The 24,334-nt window shown below is 37.0% G+C and overlaps 2 protein-coding genes across 3 annotated transcripts in view; one reads left to right on the top strand and one right to left on the bottom strand.

The window, feature by feature from the left end:
• The window catches only part of LOC131951748 (CCR4-NOT transcription complex subunit 6-like), a 31,046-nt gene extending 18,977 nt beyond the window's left edge, over nucleotides 1-12,069 (bottom strand). Inside the window, exons 1-3 of the mRNA XM_059314131.1 lie at nucleotides 11,958-12,069; nucleotides 5,279-5,542; nucleotides 1,828-1,920 (exon numbers count right to left, since the gene is read on the bottom strand). Of these exons, the coding sequence (XP_059170114.1) occupies nucleotides 1,828-1,920; nucleotides 5,279-5,542; nucleotides 11,958-12,069 (469 nt within the window). The remainder of the gene's footprint in view (nucleotides 1-1,827; nucleotides 1,921-5,278; nucleotides 5,543-11,957) is intronic.
• Nucleotides 12,070-19,405: 7,336 nt separating this feature from the next.
• LOC131951732 (large ribosomal subunit protein uL1m) overlaps nucleotides 19,406-24,334 on the top strand; it is a 28,981-nt gene continuing 24,052 nt past the window's right edge. For both annotated transcript variants that reach the window (XM_059314105.1, XM_059314106.1), the window contains exon 1: nucleotides 19,406-19,472. In XM_059314105.1, coding sequence (XP_059170088.1) covers nucleotides 19,430-19,472 — 43 coding nt within the window. In that variant the 5' untranslated portion in view covers nucleotides 19,406-19,429. The remainder of the gene's footprint in view (nucleotides 19,473-24,334) is intronic.

Genomic DNA, 24,334 nt, shown 5'->3' on the forward strand with positions numbered 1-24,334 from the left:
AAACGGGTAAAATATCAATACGATGTCTGGTGTGTGTGTGTGTGTGTGTGTAGGAAGAAACGGGTAAAATATCAATACGATGTCTGGTGTGTGTGTGCGTGTAGGAAGAAACGGGTAAAATATCAATACGATGTCTGGTGTGTGTGTGTGTAGGAAGAACGGGTAAAATATCAATACGATGTCTGGTGTGTGTGTGTGTGTGTGTGCGTGTGTACGACGCCAGTGACCAGCAGTAGCAGCGATGACGTCATGGAATCGATCGAGTCATGTGATCACAACACAACCAACAGCTGACAACAAAATATAGGTCAAGACCTTGAGCTGAAAACTAGCAACTACTGAACACACAAGTCTCATGTATCACCTAAAATGGTGGCATAAGTGTCATGTCATCATGTCAAATGGTGGCATAAGTGTCATGTCATCATGTCAATTGGTGGCATAAGTGTCATGTCATCATGTCAAATGGTGGCACAAGTCTCATGTCATCATGTCAAATGGTGGCACAAGTGTCATGTCATCATGTCAAATGGTGGCACAAGTGTCATGTCACAATGCAAGATGGTGGCACAAGTGTCATGTCATCATGTCAGATAATAAACTTGAGATATAACCAGAATAAACTTTATATAGATACTGTCTGGAATGAACTTTATATAGATAATAACATCTTTAGAATCTACTTGAACTATCAGCATGTATTAGTTCATCAGTCGGAATATTCTGCTTACTTGGTGGTTGAGTTACTGCAGGTTACTTTATAAAATTGTCGCTATTTTTCAAATGAAAACTCCCAAATGATTGAGATAGGACTGTAGTAACCATGTCGGCCTACTAGGTATTAGAGATCTGCACTCAAGAGTGAATATAAAAAAATGACCCACCTGTTTAGTGACAGCCACATCTTCTCAGCCAACAAAGTCTGGTATCAGACAAACCAAAAGTTTTCTAGTTGTCCGCGGTGAAAAAAGATTTTCTAGTTATCCTCGGTCAAAAAAGATTTTCTAGTTATCCGCGGTCAAAAAAGATTTTCTAGTTATCCGCGGTCAAAAAAGATTTTCTAGTTATCTGCGGTGAAAAAAGATTTTCTAGTTATCCTCGGTGAAAAAAGATTTTCTAGTTATCCTCTGTGAAAAAAGATTTTCTAGTTATCCTCTGTGAAAAAAGATTTTCTAGTTATCCTCGGTGAAAAAATATTTTCTAGTTATCCTCGGTGAAAAAAAAATTTCTAGTTGTTCTTAGTAAGAAATTTTGTTACTAATGAGTTTAGAGTTGTGTGACGTGTTTGTGTTGAGATATGTTTGTGTAGTTGTCATCTACTTTGTGACCATAAGCTGTTTTTAGATAACAAGAAAATTGATGGGAGACAAAAAAAAAACCACTGCATTTTTGAATGGTCCTAAATACTATTTGTATTTTGCTGAGGGATATTTTTTGTCTGAGATGAAAATTGTCCAGAGATCATTTGTCATGGATGCTTATTTTTGTACAGACAAAAGTATTTTCAACAACTTTCCATTTGTAAGATATATGTTTGTATACATTGATCAGGGTAAAATACTTCATAATGCATCATTTGTTTAGAGTGTGTAAATGTATGAATGTATCACTCACCTAGATTGTGTAAATGTATGAATGTATCACTCACCTAGATTGTGTAAATGTATGAATGTATCACTCACCTAGATTGTGTAAATGTATGAATGTATCACTCACCTAGATTGTGTAAATGTATGAATGTATCACTCACCTAGATTGTGTAGATGTATGGACCTATATAGAGAATAAACTGCAAGCATAAGAATGAGAGGAAAAAAAATGACTTACAATGTAATGAATCCATTAAAGCTGATAAAAGCTTGGCAGAGCTTTCTGTGTAATATTTACTGACATCAAAACTTAAAGGATTGTTAGATAGATCTGAAATGTTAAATGTCAAAAATTAAGGGATTGTTTGACAGATATGAAATGTAATTTTTACTCTAAAAAAAAATTTCAATTATAACCTAGACCATCAGTATTTATCCCTTCTAGTCTAGCTGTTAATATTTGTCCCTTCTAGTCTAGTCTAGCTGTGACTATTTGTCCCTTCTAGTCTAGTCTAGCTGTGACTATTTGTCCCTTTTAATCTAGCTGTGACTATTTGTCCCTTCTGGACTAGCTGTGACTATTTGTCCCTTCTAGTCTAGTCTAGCTGTGAGTATTCATCCCTTCTGGTCTAGCTGTGACTATTTGTCCCTTCTGGTCTAGTCTAGCTGTGACTATTTGTCCCTTCTAGTCTAGCTGTGACTATTTGTCCCTTCTGGTCTAGCTGTGACTATTTGTCCCTTCTGGTCTAGCTGTGACTATTTGTCCCTTCTGGTCTAGCTGTGACTATTTGTCCCTTCTGGTCTAGCTGTGACTATTTGTCCCTTCTAGTCTAGTCTAGCTGTGACTATTCATCCCTTCTGGTCTAGCTGTGACTATTTGTCCCTTCTAGTCTAGCTGTGACTATTTGTCCCTTGTGGTCTAGCTGTGACTATTTGTCCCTTTTAGTCTAGCTGTGACTATTTGTCCCTTGTGGTCTAGCTGTGACTATTTGTCCCTTCTAGTCTATCTGTGACTATTTGTCCCTTCTAGTCTAGCATTGAGTATTTGTCCCTTCTAGTCTACCTGTGACTATTTGTCCCTTCTAGTCTAGCATTGAGTATTTGTCCCTTCTAGTCTAGCTGTGACTATTTGTCCCTTCTAGTCTAGTCTAGCTGTGACTATTTGTCCCTTCTAGTCTAGCATTGAGTATTTGTCCCTTTTAGTCTAGCTGTGACTATTTGTCCCTTGTTGTCTAGCTGTGACTATTTGTCCCTTCTAGTCTAGCTGTGACTATTTGTCCCTTCTAGTCTAGCATTGAGTATTTGTCCCTTCTAGTCTAGCATTGAGTATTTGTCCCTTCTAGTCTAGCTGTGACTATTTGTCCCTTCTAGTCTAGCATTGAGTATTTGTCCCTTCTAGTCTAGCTGTGACTATTTGTCCCTTCTGGTCTAGCTGTGACTATTTGTCCCTTCTAGTCTAGCTGTGACTATTTGTCCCTTCTAGTCTATCTGTGACTATTTGTCCCTTCTGGTCTAGCTGTGACTATTTGTCCCTTCTAGTCTAGCATTGAGTATTTGTCTCTTCTAGTCTAGCTGTGACTATGTCCCTTCTAGTCTAGCATTTGAGTATTTGTCCCTTCTAGTCTAGCTGTGACTATTTGTCCCTTCTGGTCTAGCTGTGACTATTTGTCCCTTCTAGTCTAGCTTTGACTAATTGTCCCTTCTGGTCTAGCTGTGACTATTTGTCCCTTCTAGTCTAGCATTGAGTATTTGTCTCTTCTAGTCTAGCTGTGACTATTTGTCCCTTCTAGTCTAGCATTTGAGTATTTGTCCCTTCTAGTTTAGCTGTGACTATTTGTCCCTTCTGGTCTAGCTGTGACTATTTGTCCCTTCTAGTCTAGCTTTGACTATTTGTCCCTTCTAGTCTAACTGTGACTATTTGTCCCTTCTAGTCTAGCATTTGAGTATTTGTCCCTTCTAGTCTAGCATTGAGTATTTGTCCCTTCTAGTCTAGCTTTGACTATTTGTCCCTTCTAGTCTATCTGTGACTATTTGTCCCTTCTGGTCTAGCTGTGACTAATTGTCCCTTCTGGTCTAGCTGTGACTATTTGTCCCTTCTAGTCTAGCTTTGACTATTTGTCCCTTGTGGTCTAGCTGTGACTATTTGTCCCTTCTAGTCTATCTGTGACTATTTGTTCCTTCTAGTCTAGCTGTGACTATTTGTCCCTTCTAGTCTAGCTGTGACTATTTGTCCCTTCTAGTCTATCTGTGATTATTTGTCCCTTCTAGTCTATCTGTGACTATTTGTCTCTTCTAGTCTAGCTTTGACTATTTGTCCCTTCTGGTCTAGCTGTGACTATTTGTCCCTTCTGGTCTAGCTGTGACTATTTGTCCCTTGTGGTCTAGCTGTGACTATTTGTCCCTTCTAGTCTAGCTTTGACTATTTGTCCCTTCTAGTCTAGTCTAGCATTGAGTATTTGTCTCTTCTAGTCTAGCAGTGACTATTTGTCCCTTCTAGTCTAGTCTAGCTGTGACTATTTGTCCCTTCTGGTCTAGCTGTGACTATTTGTCCCTTCTAGTCTAGCTTTGACTATTTGTCCCTTCTAGTCTAGCATTGACTATTTGTCCCTTTTAGTCTAGCTGTGACTATTTGTCCCTTCTAGTCTAGCATTTGAGTATTTGTCCCTTCTAGTCTATCTGTGACTATTTGTCCCTTCTAGTCTAGCTGTGACTATTTGTCCCTTCTAGTCTATCTGTGACTATCTGTCCCTTCTAGTCTAGCTTTGACTATTTGTCCCTTCTGGTCTAGCTGTGACTATTTGTCCCTTCTGGTCTAGCTGTGACTATTTGTCCCTTCTAGTCTATCTGTGACTATTTGTCCCTTCTGGTCTAGCTGTGACTATTTGTCCCTTCTAGTCTAGCTGTGACTATTTGTCCCTTCTAGTCTAGCTGTGACTATTTGTCCCTTCTAGTCTAGCTGCCACTTTTGTCACCTCTGGTCTAGTCTAGCTGCCACATTTAGTCAGCTCTGGTCTAGTCTAGCTGCCACTTTTGTCAGCTCTGGTCTAGTCTAGCTGCCACTTTTGTCACATCTGGTCTAGTCTAGCTGCCACTTTTGTCAGCTCTGGTCTAGTCTAGCTGCCACTTTTGTCACCTCTGGTCTAGTCTAGCTGCCACTTTTGTCAGCTCTGGTCTAGTCTAGCTGCCACTTTTGTCAGCTCTGGTCTAGTCTAGCTGCCACTTTTGTCACCTCTGGTCTAGTCTAGCTGCCACTTTTGTCAGCTCTGGTCTAGTCTAGCTGCCACTTTTGTCAGCTCTGGTCTAGTCTAGCTGCCACTTTTGTCAGCTCTGGTCTAGTCTAGCTGCCACTTTTGTCACCTCTGGTCTAGTCTAGCTGCCACTTTTGTCAGCTCTGGTCTAGTCTAGCTGCCACTTTTGTCAGCTCTGGTCTAGTCTAGCTGCCACTTTTGTCACCTCTGGTCTAGTCTAGCTGCCACTTTTGTCAGCTCTGGTCTAGTCTAGCTGCCACTTTTGTCACCTCTGGTCTAGTCTAGCTGCCACTTTTGTCAGCTCTGGTCTAGTCTAGCTGCCACTTTTGTCAGCTCTGGTCTAGTCTAGCTGCCACTTTTGTCAGATCTGGTCTAGTCTAGCTGCCTAAACTTTTGTCAGCTCTGGTCTATGAAAGCAGGAAAGAAGTAATCAGGACGTACCCAGAGTCTGGATCTGGAAACACTTGCCCAGCTCATAGGGCAGATCTCTGAGTCTGTTGGAAGCAAGCTTGAGCTCCCTCAGGTTGACCAGCTCCCCTATCTCTGGGGGCAGGACTGTGATAAAATTGTGAGAGGCATCCAAATGTTCCAGGTGAACTAGGCTGCCAATTTGTGCTGGTAAATGGCTCAAATGATTGTTGTCTAGGTACAACACTGTCAGCCATTCTACTTTCCAGAGATTACCACTTAAATTTTGAACAAAACCTAAAAACAGACAGTTTGAAATAGGTTTTAAAAAGAAATCAATTCATTACAAGGTTAAAAGTTGAGAAAAAAATAGGCAAGAATCATTTCACATACAAAACAAATCCAGATAATAGAAATTAAATAAAGTGGGAGTGATCTCCCCTAAACTTTCTCAAATATACTTATATAACAATATGAGGAATGGCTAATCCTCTTCTGTTGGTATTTTTAACCATAGAACAAATGTGTTGGTGGTTGTAAGGTTAATGCTAGATAAAAACAATGCAATATTTAGTTGGTTATTTATACTAGAACAGCATACTCATCGCATGTAGCTGCGATCATAGCAGAAAGACTGACGCAACATTTTAAAAGGATTTTGTCAATTTGTTACCGATTGTGTATCTTTAGACACATGAACTTGTTTTCTAAAACTGATTGTGTATCTTTAGACACATAAACTTGTTTTCTAAAACGGATTGTGTATCTTTAGACACATGAACTTGTTTTCTAAAACGGATTGTGTATCTTTAGACGCATGAACTTGTTTTCTAAAACTGATTGTGTATCTTTAGACACATGAACTTGTTTTCTAAAACTGATTGTGTATCTTTAGACACATGAACTTGTTTTCTCAAACTGATTGTGTATCTTTAGACACATAAACTTGTTTTCTAAAACTGATTGTGTATCTTTAGACACTAGACACATAAACTTGTTTTCTAAAACTGAGTTATTTAAATGCCAGATCATAGCTGTTGGTTTCAGACAAAATTTGGTAGTCACATCCTTGATGTGTTTGACTAGATCTAGTACATGTGTTTTCCTGGAATTTTCAGTAGGCCGCATAATCCCTGATATATGCATAATATATATAAAATACGTATAAATGTGTGTGTGTGTATTAGTGTGCGAAAGTCCAGAAAAGATTTAACAATTAAGGTGTATGAAAAGATATCAGTAATGTAGCTGTTTACCACCCGCCTAAGAAAAAAAGTGATTTTTTTTTTACAAGCGGGAGGGGATGGGGCAGTGACCGCGGCAATTTTCTAAAACAATGCATGGTATTTCTAGTTTGTTTTTAAACATTTCAAACAATTGTAACTAAATTATAGTAGGTCTACATCATTATTTTGTGACAAAGCCTAAACAGATATAGATCTAGTCATTTTTTTCAAGTAAAAACTCAACACTGTTACAATTAGATATTTAAATATCAAAGCATGTATAATGTGCTTGCTTGGTCATGTGTGTAAGGCTTACAATCAGCGCGACAACAAAAAAGGGGGAGAGCAGTTTGTTATGGAAACACATGCAACGTAAAGTTAATTAAAAGTAACGAGCCGACCCGTGGCGTATCATACGCCGCTATTTAGTTGTTTTATTTTCTACTTTTCAGTAATTCATAATTTGTGAATTCGACAGTACCAATGCTGCCACAATATATTTGCTTTAAAACACTATCAGTAGCTCGTTAAGGACGATACCCCCCCCCCCCTCCTTTCCCCAACCCCTACCCCCCACCCCCGTGAAAACAGCCTCCTCTTAGTTACCTCCCCTACGTTTAAAATCGTTTCAAACTAAATTATCTGCCCCTAGTAACCGTCACGAAACCGTAGGACGGTAAACATTTAGCATGAACCACAGCTCACCAGACCATGTAGGGGTGGGGTGGTAGGGAGCGCGCTTACAGCTAGTTTTTTAGTGTCTCCCAGAAGAGAAATTATATATCTAGATACTGTAATTTTCATAACGCCGTCCACTAGACCTACTAAACAAGGTAAAAATGGTACAACACAATGACTGCTACTGCTTAGTTACTTTGTTCAACTTAACTGATAACAGGTTAGAACCACAATGACTGCTACTGCTTAGTTACTTTGTTCAACTTAACTGTTAACACAATGACTGCTACTGCTTACTTACTTTGTTCAACTTAACTGATAACACAACGACTGCTACTGCTTAGTTACTTTGTTCAACTTAACTGATAACACAATGACTGCTACTGCTTAGTTACTTTGTTCAACTTAACTGATAACACAATGACTGCTACTGCTTAGTTACTTTGTTCAACTTAACTGATAACAAGAACCACTTCTCTAAGCTCTTTTCATTTTCTTATTTTCATTTGTTTTGGCTTCCTAAGGAGCATAGGCGTAGGTAACACTAACTCCTTGATTTTCTTATTTTCATTTGTTTTGGGCTTCCTAAGGAGCATAGGCGTAGGTAACACTAACTCCTTGATTTTCTTATTTTCATTTGTTTCGGCTTCCTAAGGAGCATAGGCGTAGGTAACACTAACTCCTTGATTTTCTTATTTTCATTTGTTTCGGCTTCCTAAGGAGCATAGGCGTAGGTAACACTAACTCCTTGATTTTCTTATTTTCATTTGTTTTGGCTTCCTAAGGAGCATAGGCGTAGGTAACACTAACTCCTTGATTTTCTTATTTTCATTTGTTTTGGCTTCCTAAGGAGCATAGGTGTAGGTAACACTAACTCCTTGATTTTCTTATTTTCATTTGTTTCGGCTTCCTAAGGAGCATAGGCGTAGGTAACACTAACTCCTTGATTTTCTTATTTTCATTTGTTTTGGCTTCCTAAGGAGCATAGGCGTAGGTAACACTAACTCCTTGATTTTCTTATTTTCATTTGTTTTGGGCTTCCTAAGGAGCATAGGCGTAGGTAACACTAACTCCTTGATTTTCTTATTTTCATTTGTTTCGGCTTCCTAAGGAGCATAGGCGTAGGTAACACTAACTCCTTGATTTTCTTATTTTCATTTGTTTCGGCTTCCTAAGGAGCATAGGCGTAGGTAACACTAACTCCTTGATTTTCTTATTTTCATTTGTTTCGGCTTCCTAAGGAGCATAGGCGTAGGTAACACTAACTCCTTGATTTTCTTATTTTCATTTGTTTCGGCTTCCTAAGGAGCATAGGCGTAGGTAACACTAACTCCTTGATTTTCTTATTTTCATTTGTTTTGGCTTCCTAAGGAGCATAGGCGTAGGTAACACTAACTCCTTGATTTTCTTATTTTCATTTGTTTTGGCTTCCTAAGGAGCATAGGCGTAGGTAACACTAACTCCTTGATTTTCTTATTTTCATTTGTTTCGGCTTCCTAAGGAGCATAGGCGTAGGTAACACTAACTCCTTGATTTTCTTATTTTCATTTGTTTCGGCTTCCTAAGGAGCATAGGCGTAGGTAACACTAACTCCTTGATTTTCTTATTTTCATTTGTTTTGGCTTCCTAAGGAGCATAGGCGTAGGTAACACTAACTCCTTGATTTTCTTATTTTCATTTGTTTTGGCTTCCTAAGGAGCATAGGCGTAGGTAACACTAACTCCTTGATTTTCTTATTTTCATTTGTTTCGGCTTCCTAAGGGGCATAGGCAACACTGCGTTAACTCCTTGATTTTTATGAAGATAGAACCCTAATAATCCAGCCTCCCACATCTCTTTTCAAACGATTTCCTTCATGATTTTATTGGTCTCCTTCTCTTCCTTTTTCCCAGTGGACTTAACACCAGCTCCTGCTTAGTAATGTAATATTCTGTCTTTCATATAGTGTGCCCTAACCAGCACCTTTTCTTTGCTCTTATTTCATTCTCCACTCTCTGCAACCACCTAGCTCTGAGCCTTACAGTAAAAGTTTAAAAAGAGACTTCACATTTAGCTATAGATCCTTAAAATTTTAGCAAAGAGTGTCGCCTTCCACCCACCTGCTCTGACGGTATGCTATTTTACTGATCAGATAGCGATACAAGAATATGTGATATTTATTTCTCTTTAATACAGTGATCCAGTCAAGATGTAATGTAAATAAAATGATCCCTCATGTTGAAGTTGAGAGAATGATAAGGATTGAACAAAGAACTAATGATGCCATTTCTTAGCAAAACTGGCTAGTGAAATCGTACATTATGTGTTCATACAGTTATTGAACAAAGAACTAATGATGCCATTTCTTAGCAAAACTGGCTAGTGAAATCGTACATTATGTGTTCATACAATTGATTTCTTTTCTAAGTGTTAAAAGAGTTATCTACTCACTGATCCAGTACAAATCCCTGCGATATTTATTGGGCGAAAAACAGCCAATGTGAAAAAGGCCTCAGTGCCTACTATAGTTACCATTATTAAATAAATAAAAATACTCACAGATCCAGTGTAAACCTTTGCGATTATTAAATGGCAAAAAGTGCGACCCCCCCCCCCCTTCCCCATCATCTTGGACAAACTTTTTTTAATGTTACACAATCGTACAATACGCTTTAATACAAATGGTTTCTTTTATGAATGGTGAAGTTTATCAACTCACTAAACCAGTGTACATTGTTCTGATTTTTGTCGGTGAAAAAGCACTCCCCCCCCCCTCTAGCAAAAGCTGAAAAGCAGTTTTTGCCGGTTTAAATCCATATGCAAAAGCTTGTAGCAATTACATTTCTTGGCTATGACAATTTATAATTCAAAACTGCAGCAGCCCTGACTTAACCCCCCCCCCCCAGCTACGCCTCAGCAGCCGCCTTTACTTCCCCTAAAGTAACCCTGGTTATAAAATATTTCTACTTCAATCCCTGCATACATCAATACTAGCAGGGAAATAATTCAAACCTTCTTACCAAATATTTCTAGTTCAGACCACACAAACATGAACACTAGCAGGGAAATAATTGAAACCTTTCTTACCAAATATTTCTAGTTCAGACCACACAAACATGAACACTAGCAGGGAAATAATTCAAACCTTCTTACCAAATATTTCTAGTTCAGACCACACAAACATGAACACTAGCAGGGAAATAATTCAAACCTTTCTTACCAAATATTTCTAGTTCAGACCACACAAACATGAACACTAGCAGGGAAATAATTGAAACCTTTCTTACCAAATATTTCTAGTTCAGACCACACAAACATGAACACTAGCAGGGAAATAATTCAAACCTTCTTACCAAATATTTCTAGTTCAGACCACACAAACATGAACACTAGCAGGGAAATAATTCAAACCTTCTTACCAAATATTTCTAGTTCAGACCACACAAACATGAACACTAGCAGGGAAATAATTCAAACCTTCTTACCAAATATTTCTAGTTCAGACCACACAAACAAACATGAACACTAGCAGGGAAATAATTCAAACCTTCTTACCAAATATTTCTAGTTCAGACCACACAAACATGAACACTAGCAGGGAAATAATTCAAACCTTCTTACCAAATATTTCTAGTTCAGACCACACAAACAAACATGAACACTAGCAGGGAAATAATTCAAACCTTCTTACCAAATATTTCTAGTTCAGACCACACAAACATGAACACTAGCAGGGAAATAATTCAAACCTTCTTACCAAATATTTCTAGTTCAGACCACACAAACATGAACACTAGCAGGGAAATAATTCAAACCTTCTTACCAAATATTTCTAGTTCAGACCACACAAACATGAACACTAGCAGGGAAATAATTCAAACCTTCTTACCAAATATTTCTAGTTCAGACCACACAAACAAACATGAACACTAGCAGGGAAATAATTCAAACCTTCTTACCAAATATTTCTAGTTCAGACCACACAAACATGAACACTAGCAGGGAAATAATTCAAACCTTCTTACCAAATATTTCTAGTTCAGACCACACAAACATGAACACTAGCAGGGAAATAATTCAAACCTTCTTACCAAATATTTCTAGTTCAGACCACACAAACATGAACACTAGCAGGGAAATAATTCAAACCTTCTTACCAAATATTTCTAGTTCAGACCACACAAACATGAACACTAGCAGGGAAATAATTCAAACCTTCTTACCAAATATTTCTAGTTCAGACCACACAAACATGAACACTAGCAGGGAAATAATTCAAACCTTCTTACCAAATATTTCTAGTTCAGACCACACAAACAAACATGAACACTAGCAGGGAAATAATTCAAACCTTCTTACCAAATATTTCTAGTTCAGACCACACAAACATGAACACTAGCAGGGAAATAATTCAAACCTTCTTACCAAATATTTCTAGTTCAGACCACACAAACAAACATGAACACTAGCAGGGAAATAATTCAAACCTTCTTACCAAATATTTCTAGTTCAGACCACACAAACATGAACACTAGCAGGGAAATAATTCAAACCTTCTTACCAAATATTTCTAGTTCAGACCACACAAACATGAACACTAGCAGGGAAATAATTCAAACCTTCTTACCAAATATTTCTAGTTCAGACCACACAAACAAACATGAACACTAGCAGGGAAATAATTCAAACCTTCTTACCAAATATTTCTAGTTCAGACCACACAAACATGAACACTAGCAGGGAAATAATTCAAACCTTCTTACCAAATATTTCTAGTTCAGACCACACAAACATGAACACTAGCAGGGAAATAATTCAAACCTTCTTACCAAATATTTCTAGTTCAGACCATCTTGACTGCTTGCCCTCTGCTACCTCATTTCTCTGCATGATCCTGTGCTGTCTTCTTTCATTGGGTGGCTCATATTTGTCCTTTGGCATTGTGGATCACAGATCTATACAAGATATACAATATTAAGTTTAATACATAGGCCTAATGTTTAAAAATTTGTTTATTTTAAATACTTTAGGCCCCTATCTATTATTTATATTTCAACGGTCAAATAAAGAAATAAACTATAGTTTACAGTAACCAATGTTTACGAAACTCAACAAACATTACCGGATAATTAGAATACTAGTCGTTGCTATTTGGACCCAGGGAGCGGGGAAGGCGAACAAATGCAACCTCTATACTGAGTCTATACTTTACTCTATACTCTATAGATCTAGTAACTCCATACTTTACTATAGGCCATAGGCCGGTAAAACCTTAGTTTAGCGTCAGAAATTATCGGGTAATGTTTGTTGAGTTTCGGTAACTAGAGTTACGGTAAACCATGGTTTATTTGACCATTGAAATATAAATAAATTGAAAGTCGATTGTTGTAAATTAATGTTTTAATTTTTTAAAGTTTAATCGACAAAAGGAAACAAGAATAAATATAATAGTAGATTTAAATTAGTACATCTAAAAATAAAAAAAAAACATATTAATATAAATATAAATAATGAAGTCAAATGTAATAATTTTGTTTTTGGCTTGCAGCCGATTTGCGACCATTAATTAATTAGATCTAGCAAGATATCTAGCTGCTAGGCCAAGTAAAAAAAAATCTAGATTACGAAAATAGTAAAAATGATTACAAAATGTAAAAATGATTACAAAAATAAATCTAGATCTATCCAAATTTTAAACATTCTGTATAAAAATAAAAGATGACGCCAAATAAAGTATGGTTTACAGTACTTCCGGTGAATTCCCGAAGTGTGTGACAGACTTTGGCATTGTTTTACTGTTTTTTACTGCTATACAATTCCGGAATAATAACCGACGCTAAACTATGGTTTTACCCATAGGCCTACTCACTCTAACTCTAACTATAGTAATTTTATAGTATGTATGTAGGCCTATAGTATTAGCAAGTATAGTTTAGTATTAACTATAGATAGATTAGGCATTGTGCGGCATAGGCTTATTATTTACTTAATAGGCCTACTTATTAAATAATAAATATTTGATTTATTAAACAGGGGCAATAATTTAAATTTTGTATTTTATAATGGTGAAAACTTACATTACACATGTTGACCTTATTAGTTTAAGAATAAATTCAGCATTAGCAACAAGTTAAATAAAAGATGCATTATTTTCGTATAACATTTACCTTCATTTATAAATTGTACAAGCCTAAAAAACACACCGTATGTTTGTAATGTTTACTTTCGTCACCGGTCAGCTGTCAGCTCTTCATTCTTTACACCAAAAAAAATGGCTGATACCATGCTATTGGTTTAAAACATTATTAATCCCGAAACGATTTTTTATTTAACATACAAATAAATTTGAAAATAATTTCGTATCTCACAATGTATTATTTCTTCATTTTATACAGTGTTATTAGTAAATTAAAATTTAATTTAAAAAATATTTTTTTTCCTCGTAACTGTAACTATTTATAATGAAATTAGGCCGCTACTTACACAATAAACTAGCAAAATTACGACTAAAGCAACGGGTCATTTGAAAGTATTAAGCATAGCTTGGAGCTGGCGAGTGTGCGGCCTTCCCAGGCGCCGACCCTAAGGGGGTATCAAATGGGGGCGCAGAATTGATAGTTCGCCCCGGGCGCTGCAATAGATTGCTTTATCAAAATCGATTTTAACTATTGCTAACTAATCCTGAGTAGATTTGTATCCTTTCTTTACGGTTTCGGATTTTACGAAGATTTTAGTTTTTACCAATCAGGTTATGCTTGAAAGTGGCCATCATTGAGCGCTGAGCTGTCAAGAGGCGAACATGGTTGTTGGTAGCGGCTGTTCACCTGTGCTGATGCTTTAAGTTGTCTCGAAAATCAAAGCAAAGATTATAATTTGTTTGAAGAAATGCACAAAAATAGCATTCAGCTATAAAGATATTGCTTTGTAATCTGTATCTATAATCTAATCGCATTCCCAACCTTGATTAGGTCAAGTAGCAATGGTATACCTAGGATTTCTGGGCCCCTTCGTCAATCTGTCCTAATTGTGTATTTATACGGTATTATTATGTAAAGAAAAATATCTTTGATTTTATATCACTTTTATATAAACACAAACCAATAAATTAACTGTAAGTCTGCAGTGTTTCATACTTTTTTCTACTTGGTGGGTAGTGGGGGGACATTTGATATTTTCGGGGGCGGACACTGGTAAAATATAAATTCTCTATATACATGTCATTTCGTTCGATCGGGGGGTGATAGACTTTTTTGGGGGATCGGGGGGGGGGGGGGGGGAGGGCGAAGAGATGCCTGGAAGAAACTCTGTAACCCTGTAACATTTAAGTAACCAAACAGTAGCGTAACAGGTGGGGGTGCAGGTGACACAGTTTAGGCGTAAAATTTAGGCGTAAACTTGTAAAATTTACTCTCGAAACTATGTTTTATCCAGTTAAAATAACGAAATATTAGGAAGAAGTGGTGACACTCCACCGGAAATGCAAAATTGTTGGAGGGGGGTGGGGGTAGGGTGACACTCTCTAAACGCACAGGGTGATACCGAACCTTGTGACGCCACTAACCAAACATAAATTTTAATAAGATGCTCATGATTTATTTAGATTTTTTTTTTTTTTTAGTTTGCAGAATGATTAATACTTACATTGAGGTCCATTTTAGCTGGCCAAGTTACTGACCCAAAGGGCATATCTACAATTTGTTCCATATCATCAAAATAATGGAGACACTCGGGGTGCCCAAACGTATGCTACTGCCGAGGCGCTGGAGGACACCCCTTATTTTATTTAACCATCGATTATCGTAGCCCTCCGTATCCCTAGAACATGGCGCTCATTAAAACAAGTATACGCGCCGTAGTCCTCACGGGGGAACACGATGCTTATGCAGTTTGACAGTTGAATCTAGCAGTAACCCTGACCCCTTTTGCAGGACGCCCAATCAACTGACGCCAGGTACTAGGAAAACTGTTGGAAAACTCTGGGTGACAATCCGAACCCAGAGGCGTAGCTAGGGGAGGGCGGCCGCCCCGGGCGCCGACCCTAAGGGGGCGCCAAAAGGGGTAGAAAAAAAAATTTACAAGCTCATTTTAAGCTGCAGTTTTGAATTATAAACAGTCAAAGTAAAGAAATTTAACGGCTGAGAGCCTTTGCATACTGATTTAACTGTTTTCTACCTTGATTGAGTAACTGTAAAAGGTATATCCTTAAGAAACAGTGACCGGAAAAACTGCTTTCCAGCTTTCCTAGATGGAGGGGGGGGGGCGCTTTTTCACACACACACACACACACACACACACACATATATATATGGCGGGGCGCCAAACTGAATGTTCGCCCCGGGCGCCGGGAGGGGTCGCTACGCCTCTGTCCGAACCGCCTTACTGCCAGGGCGCGGCCCTCCGAACAAATAACAATATTTAATGGAAGAAAACGCTACATGAGCCAGAGTTTCTTCCTGGCTTCTCTTCGAGGGAGAGGCACTGCTCTTCGTGTGCGGAGGTGAGGTAGGAAATTTTAGTTGAGGTTTATCTGGAGTATTCTAAACGACTTCCCAATGTTTAATGGCGATGTGGATGATTAATAGAGGACAGGCAGACAGACAAACACAAATCTGTTTGTAATCATGGATGGATGGAATTTCGTGGAGGGCAGACAGTTGTGAGGAGGTTGCAAGTTTGTGGGGGTGGTGTAGAGAATTTCCCAGTCAATTGAGATTTGTAGCTATGCGTGTAAATTTACGGGTGCCAGATGCCAATCTCACAAAGTCAAAGAGTAAAATGTCCAGTTTATGTATAGGTTAATTCTCTGAATGGTTTGTACGACAGTGTTATTAATACGGATGGGCACTGTACGAACCCCCCCCCCCTTCACACCTCACCACTGTATACCACTACCTGTACAGTAATAAACTTTTTTTTATTTCTTATATAGAAAAGAAACTGGATTTCTATTTTCTTTTTAAAAAAATTTTTATTAAAAAATATTAAAATTTCAATGTAAAAGTTTTAAATTTTTTTATAAGAGGGTAAAGGGCCCCTATTTTCCTTGGGCCCATATGCCTTGCTTACGCTAGCTTTACGGTAGCTACGCCACTGATAGGTATACTTTATGAAGCTTTTGACACTAGACTAAAGAACATATGCTTAGCAAAGAACATTCTTGCAAAGATCACATTGAAACACTAAGAATTATCACATGGCTAAACTTTAAATTTGCTCTTCATTATATATTTTTTGTAGATTTGGAAAACGCATTTAATAATAGTGTAGACAGTGCATTCGTGTGGAAACTTATGAAGCATTTGAAGCGAAGCAAGTGGCAGGGGGTGGGGGATGGACTGCACCGGGGAAATCATTCAGGGCAAAAGGCCGATACTGACAAAAGGCCGACAAGACAAAAAGCCGACATCCAAAAGGCAGACAAGACAAAAGGAGGACAAGTTTTATAAAACAACAAACTACAATTACAGATATGTTTAATTTGTATTGAAAACCAGATATAATGATAAAGTCATATTACAAAATAGAAAAAATAGAGCCTAGTATGAGAAATTGAATGCCATGCCACGTAGAAATTCAAGTCTAGTTCTGTTTTCCCTGTATGTAATGACATTTGTTATCATGTCCTCTTTCTGTAAATATTGTTTGTTTTTTTAGCAAACAAAAGACTCTATGGTGATATTTTCCGACGATTACCTGCTACCTCCTGTGCCACCCCTCAACTGTTTTGGGTCCTTGAAAGCCCATTTAGATAACTTAAAGAAGTAACGATACCTATCTGTGTATCCTTTGTACATTCCCGTCATCCCGAGTCGTATGGACCCCATTGTTAACATTATAAGGATAGCAACTAGTATTGTCTCTTGGCGTTCCACCTTGTTGCATGCGGCGATGATGCTGGCGGCTTTTGACTTGATTGTTTGATGGTTGTCTAACCTCGTTGACATAGAAGGAGCTATGAAAGACAGCAGTGACCGCATTTTCGTTATATTTTGGTGTTGATCCTTTGTGTTTAAGACACTCCCGTAATCTTCCGTCGCTTGGAGCCGATGGTTCACCTTTAGAAGGATAGCAACTAGCATCGTCTCTTCTCTTGAACGTTTCGACGCATTCTAATCTATGCCTTATTTCGATGGTTGTCTAGATAGGAGCTATGCAGTAACACATATTTTGCGATTTAAGTATTTTAATGTTTGTTGGCCTTATGGTGAAAAAAAAAATGCAAAACATACTAAAAAGCGATGCTTTTCCCAGTTTAATTATCAACAAATTAGTATAAAATGCACTTTAAAATACAAGTTTAGCTTCCTGATGATTGGGAGGGGGGGGGGGGGGGGAGAAGAAGAGGGGGTAGACATCAGGACAGAAACTTGTTTATTACAAAGAAATATATCCTATATAGAGTTGGATAAATGACTATGAGATACATTCTTCGTTACTATAGATTCCTCCCATTTGACGCCGTCTTCCAGCAGGGGGTGGGGTGGGGGGGGGGTGGGGTTTGGTGAAAAAAGATACTAGAGTAAAGTAAGATAATTACTTATCTAGGTAGTTTTACACACACTACTACACACTTTAGCATTACAATAGAGATGTAGGTGGTTGTTGTTTTTAAAAGTAGGATTTCTATTAGATGTGGGGTTTAAAGTTTTCTCTACAGATTTCTTTTTAATATTACTAAGAACATCAATTGCAAACAATAGAACGGATGGTCCATTGCGATGGGCACAGGAGGAATAAAATAGGTCCATGTTTAGATGCTCGTTGTAGGTGCTATGTTTATTGTTCAGGCTGAACGCACCTCCGACAATGATGCTTGTTGTCACAGTTCTCTCTTCTGATGCTTGCTGTCACAGTTCTCTCTCCTGATGTCTGTTGTCACAGTTCTCTTTCCACCTCCGACAATGATGCTTGTTGTCACAGTTCTCTCTCCTGATGCCTGTTGTCACAGTTCTCTCTCCTGATGCTTGTTATCACAGTTCTCTCTCCACCTCTGACAATGATGCTTGTTGTCACAGTTCTCTCTCCACCCCAGTATCTGGATTACGTAGATAGCTACCCACGGGGGTAAACGAATGTACGGGACAACGTAAAACAGCTCGAATATGTGGATTTTAAGGATAACATTGGCCATCTATCACACGTCCAACACCAGATGCTAGAGAACACAAATATAGTAGCTGCCATTTCATAGATGGTCGGCCTAAAAATACACAAGCAAAAGACGAAGGTTATGCAGAAAACTTCACACGTAGCCATTCATGCAATATGGAAGCCCCGTCTTTTGTTGGAAGTGAAAGCATTTGCTTTGCTACATAGGTAGAATAAATAAATAAACAAGGGGGAACAGACACACATGTGAAAGAAAGGACAGGCAAGGCAAGTTTTCATCCAGCTCAACAAGATATGGTCACTAGAGTTCTCCACAAATAGAAAGCCAAGATTCGCATAGTGAACTCCAATATAATTGTTTTCTTAGATCTGTTACGGTCAAAGCCCGAAGTGCGGGAAAAGCACGCTTTGGCCGGCCAATGTGCGCATTAGCCGGCTTTCGAGGCCAAAGCCCGAAAAGCTTAGCACTGACAGCGTATTTCGTACATTGGCCGACTTCGCTACTTCGTGTATATATATATATATATATATATATATATATATATATATATATATATATATATATATATATATATATATATATATATACATAGCATGATAAATGCACGAGGGAGCAAGTTAAATAAAACTGTTAAAAACGTTTTAATTACAAGCTTTTATATGATAATACACTAAAAAGTAGAAAACAATTAATTTTCTTTAAATAGCCTTACTATTTGAATACTTTTATATATATATATATATATATATATATATATATATATATATATATATATATATATATATATATATATACATAGCATGATAAATGCACGAGGGAGCAAGTTAAATAAAACTGTTAAAAACGTTTTAATTACAAGCTTTTATATGATAATACACTAAAAAGTAGAAAACAATTAATTTTCTTTAAATAGCCTTACTATTTGAATACTTTTTATTAAAAAAAAGTGTGTCGTCACTAGATATACATTTACTAAAATTTAAGAAGCTACCAGTACCAGCAAGTAGATTCTAAATTAAATGTTTAAGCTATAAAATAAAAAAAAATAGCTAGATCTAGATCTATCTAGACATCTAGATCTATATTTACTTGTTCTAGATAGATATCTGGATTCTAGGTCTACATCTAGATTCTAGAGTCTACTTCGCAACTGAAACAAATATCGCGGTAAGAGCTATCACCTTTTTAAAAATGGCAGCCTCCCTATCAAAGTCATTGACACTATCAACAAAAGGTAGAACACGGCCTGTAGACCTAGACTAAATCTACTGTAAAGTGTAAACAAATATCAATATGAGTGATGACGTTTTTCCATAAGTAAACTAGATCTAGATCTAGATTAGGTAAAATCATGATATAGCGTCGGAAATTAGGTAATCTATCGTTTTAGAAATTTAGTTTAGCGTAATCAATTCGGCCGCAGTAGTAATGTGCGGGAGAGGTAACTGATGAATATATTTGTTTAAATAAGTATATTTAAGTCAAATTTTACAAAATTAAACAGATAATTGATTTAAAATAACAATCAGTGACCAAAAAAAATTAAAATACCATGAAACTAACTTTAAACAAGGTGTTTGAGATAAAAATGTTAGTAGATAAAAACAGCGGCCATCTTTCCAAATAAAATTTAGAGTAGTTTCCCTTGATAAAAATGTCTATTCGTACGTATATTGTGTTGACTTTGTTGTTTAATATGCATAGCTGTCTTGTTTAATGTAAGTAGTACAGAGGGCCGTCTTCTTATCTTTAATTTCAATTGCAATGAAGGCTATGTATTAGTCGATCTCCTTACCAAAACCGGAAGTCAGAACCTGACCCTGAAACGTCATGCTCTTTTAGTTTTCGCATTTTAAGTGTTTTTGGGGGGTCCTATATACAAAAAATGAAAAAACTGCTAATCTAGCAATATCTCATCACTATTTTAATGCGAAATGCTAAGGAAATGGATACTATGGCTTAAATGCCAGAAACATTTGCGAGATATGTAGTAATAATTAATACAAGCATCTCTTATGGAGCACTCTCATTAGGAACTGAACTGTAACGAAAAACGACCGACCACCGGGTATCAGCGCTCGACAGCACCTAGATAAATATATATTTGAGATATTTACCATGATTAATTACAATGATGCTGCTTCCCTTCTTCCAAAATCCAATTCCCCATAGAAATACCATGCCGCTGCTATTTTTAGCAACGTTACGCCATTGTTACGCTAGTTGTCAGATAGAAACAACTAATTTTTGTTTTTTGCGGAATGCACTGTTAAGTCTAGTATTTTAATTATAATTCAGTTTTAGCATGTGCAGAAATTGTGGGCATTATTATTGTATTAAAGTATTAGTAATTTTATAAGTATATTGATTTTTTTTCTTCACTGCAAGCCAAGTAGGCCGACTGCACTGTTAGTTTCATTGAACATAATTCGTGACCGGTCATTAACCTTGTTAATATTAATACTTCGTGGCCTACCCGACTGTATAATTTATATGAAATTATATGTAGTTTTTAATTAGGCCTTAGTATTGTATTTTAAACAATGCTCATTCCGAGCCTTTTTGTGCTAGATCTAATTAGGCCTACTGGCAATTTTTTTTTTATTTTTAGACTTGGTCAACCTCGTTAATGCTGTTGTGTTAGTTAAAAATATAGGAATTGTGTGTAAAATTTACGCAGTTACTCAGTTACTACGTAGAATGATATCAATAAATGAAGTAGTAATTATTTCCTTTTAGTTTTAGCAATATTTTGATACAAAATGTCTAATATTTTATTTTCCAATACATCGTGGTGTGTGGCAGAGTAAACAGAACGGTGCGGTAGGTGACCTAGAATCTCCGAGTTCGAATCCGACGTAAATCAGTTGTGCTTTATTTTATTGTTTCACATGGGAAATGCCACGAGCGGTTTTATTTTCTTTCTTTTTCAAAAAATTTTTTTTTGAACGAAATAATATTTTATAAAATAATTATTCAAAATTTTCCAAACATCGTCGCTCGCATCGCTCGCGAGATCGACTGCTTACATTTTCTTGTCTGCGGGAGAAAAATGTTGACACGGTCGAGGGTTCACCGTGAGTTCAGCAGGCCTACCATACATACGTCACAGCATTAACTATTGCTGTTAGAGATCGTCGGTGGGCAATCCCACCCCTCCCCTCATAAACCAAGCAAATTGTAAATCAACTTAGGGTCATTTTAAGTTCACGCAAGCTTACAGGACTGTAGATTTACTACGCATAGCTGGTAAAAAAAAAAAAAAAAAAAAAAAGAAAACTTCGCCTAACCTAATGCTACTACAGAAGAGAATATTAACCATTAATGTCCCGTAACGCCCGCTGCCGCCCGACACCGTTAATGTCCCGTAACGCCCGCTGCCGCCCGCTTACAATACGCATAGAAAAATTAAATTTGTTTCATTAAAATTTGGCCTACAAATCCTAATTTTTAACTAAACAGAAAGTCGGATGGTTTCAGCATCCTTTTCCGGTCTTCTAATTTCAATGGCGCTTTTGAAAGATAAAAAATAATAGTTTCTTTCTATCTCGAAATTTTCGACTCATCTGTCGTATTTTTAGTAGATTTAATATTAAAAATTAAAAAAATTAATGCCTCTAAACGTATCTAGGCATGTATTTTATGATTTATATATGTTAAACATAACCAAATTGATATTTAGCTGTTAAATTCGATGAATAGTTGTTTAGACAAAAATAAATAAAGTTGACTACCGAAAATGACCTGTTTTGAATTTTCTCCGACATTTTTTATTTTTATACTGTACTTTTACCGAATATAATATATTCTATTTAATACTGTTGGAAAGCCAGGTTTATTCCCAACATTAAGCAGTAGTTTTTATCTTAATTTTCAATTTCATTTAGACAAAAACAAATATTTTGTGAAACTATTCACTTGATCATACAGAGTTATGCTCCTTACATTGGGCCGTCATGGGTGGAGTTTTGGTAGAATGAATGGGACATTAATGGTTAATTATAGAGTATTTAATTTTAAAGTTAAAAAAAAGTTCATTTATCATCTTACCTAATAATACTGTATTGTCGTTACAGTTAGAAGGACTAGATCTAGATTTCTGTCAGATCTATTTTTAGTTTTGGATATTAATTTTATTGTCATCTTCATGGGTATTGATTGTTCAATTCATCATGGAATGCCTAATGTCTTAAATTGTACATTGTACATAGAATTTATAATAAATATGTCTGATATTTCCTTAATAAACATAATGAATATAAAGTTTTATTTCTAACAAAATGTTTTGGTTTTTTTGGTAACTAAAATACCCAATGTTGTCGTAATTGCTATGACATCATGCTACGAATGGAAAACACAAACCAACGTAACTTTTTGATATCTTTTGATGGCGAAAAAGAGTTTCGCATTTTAAGATGTTAATAGGTCATTTTGTTTTTGTTTGTTTTCTCGGCCCCTAATTAAGCTAGACCATTAAATTTGGTCTCAAATTAACCAGTAAGTGATATGGTTTGTAATGATATATGATAAGTGACAGAAAATTTTAATTAAAAAATTGTAATAAGACAACCTACTATGTATGTATGTATGTATGTATGTACAACCAAGATCTCAAAAATTTTTGGGAGGTCCATCATTTATTAAACCCTTTTGTACTGATGAACTTGTCAATTATTAGGTCGTCCATATTCTTCATAAATGACGTTGGACTCAAAATATGGGACGGGTAAAAATTTTTTTTTTTTAAAATGATGAACAATATATTCGTTTTCGTTAGAAATTGTGATTACGCGTTCGGGTATAGTAGAACTGCGATATGATATTAAATCATCATCTCGCTTTTAGTGACGATTTGGGGAAAGGGAATTCGTCGGGAAAAGTATGATGTCATTTATGGACAGGGTCGGCGCTACCTATAAGGCGAACTAGGCTAGCGCCTAGGGCGCTGTTCGTAGGGGGGGGGGGGGGGCAAAATGGGTTGGAAAAACAAATTGAAAGTTTGAGGGTGGGGGGTGCAAATCGTAAGCTTGTCCCCGGGCGCTGGAAGGGTCGCTACGCCTCTGATAATACGGGGCATGAAAAAAATTGCGGGGGGGGGGGGGCGCTTTTAATAAGTTTTGCCTAGGGCGCTAAATAATCTGGCGCAGGCACTGTTTATGGGTGATCCATTTAAGCCTAGTTGTTTATTTTGCCTGAATTAAGATTATTGTGTTTATAAAAATAGTTTTAAATTTTAATTAGTTACATTTGAATACCACATGGTTTTTTATTTGTTCAACAGTCGTTTTTTACCCCTCCCCACCATTAATTATTAAAAAAACAAAAAACACTCAATATATGGTGATATCTCCCTCTAGAAAAAAAAACTAGATCAACCTATAGTTCGTAGGAGAATTAGAATCTATCACTTATTCGTCTGTTAAAAAAAGAAAAACGTCATTTTTCTCAACCCCGCCGTTTCATCCCCCACTTAGCACAACGTCACCAAGTTCTCGGCGCGCGTGACGTCATTAGGCTAATGTTAAAGAAAGAGATACCGCGTAATTAAAAAAAAATCAAAACAGGCACTATGGAGTTGAGACTTTAGCGACTTTTAGCCTGACGAATAGATCTAAATGACTTTAGTTCGGTAAATTATATTGGTGTTTAATTTATTACAGTGGCATGTGGTGCTCCCTCTATTATACAAATTCACGTGCTTTTAATTTCTGCAACCTGCTGCCCTGAGACGTTCGGCTGTAAAATGCCCGTGACACAGCGGCTTCCGTAAATGCATTTAGGCTCCCGGTCCCACCTATAAACTTCGTCCATTTTAAGCTCCGCGTAAAACTTGAGATTGATATGTGGACATAAGCGGCGATAGTGGTGGTGTCAACAGGGACCCCCTCCCCAAGCTCAGCTCTTAAAGGTGCTCGCCACTTCATAAAAGACAAACTTGATGTTCAGACATCGTCGGACTCGGGTGTTTAGCCGACTGCCGTATTCCTAATGCACCGTCCACTGCTAACACTATTTCTATATTAAACTCAAGCCTATACAGAGCTCTGGCTTTTTACATTAGCTGCTTTCGAATTAAGGGTTGATCTTTTGTTATGC

Source organism: Physella acuta, unplaced genomic scaffold (assembly GCF_028476545.2).
Source record: "Physella acuta isolate Inbredline_101_S28 unplaced genomic scaffold, ASM2847654v3 ptg000824l, whole genome shotgun sequence".
NCBI classification, from domain to species: Eukaryota; Metazoa; Mollusca; class Gastropoda; family Physidae; genus Physella; species Physella acuta.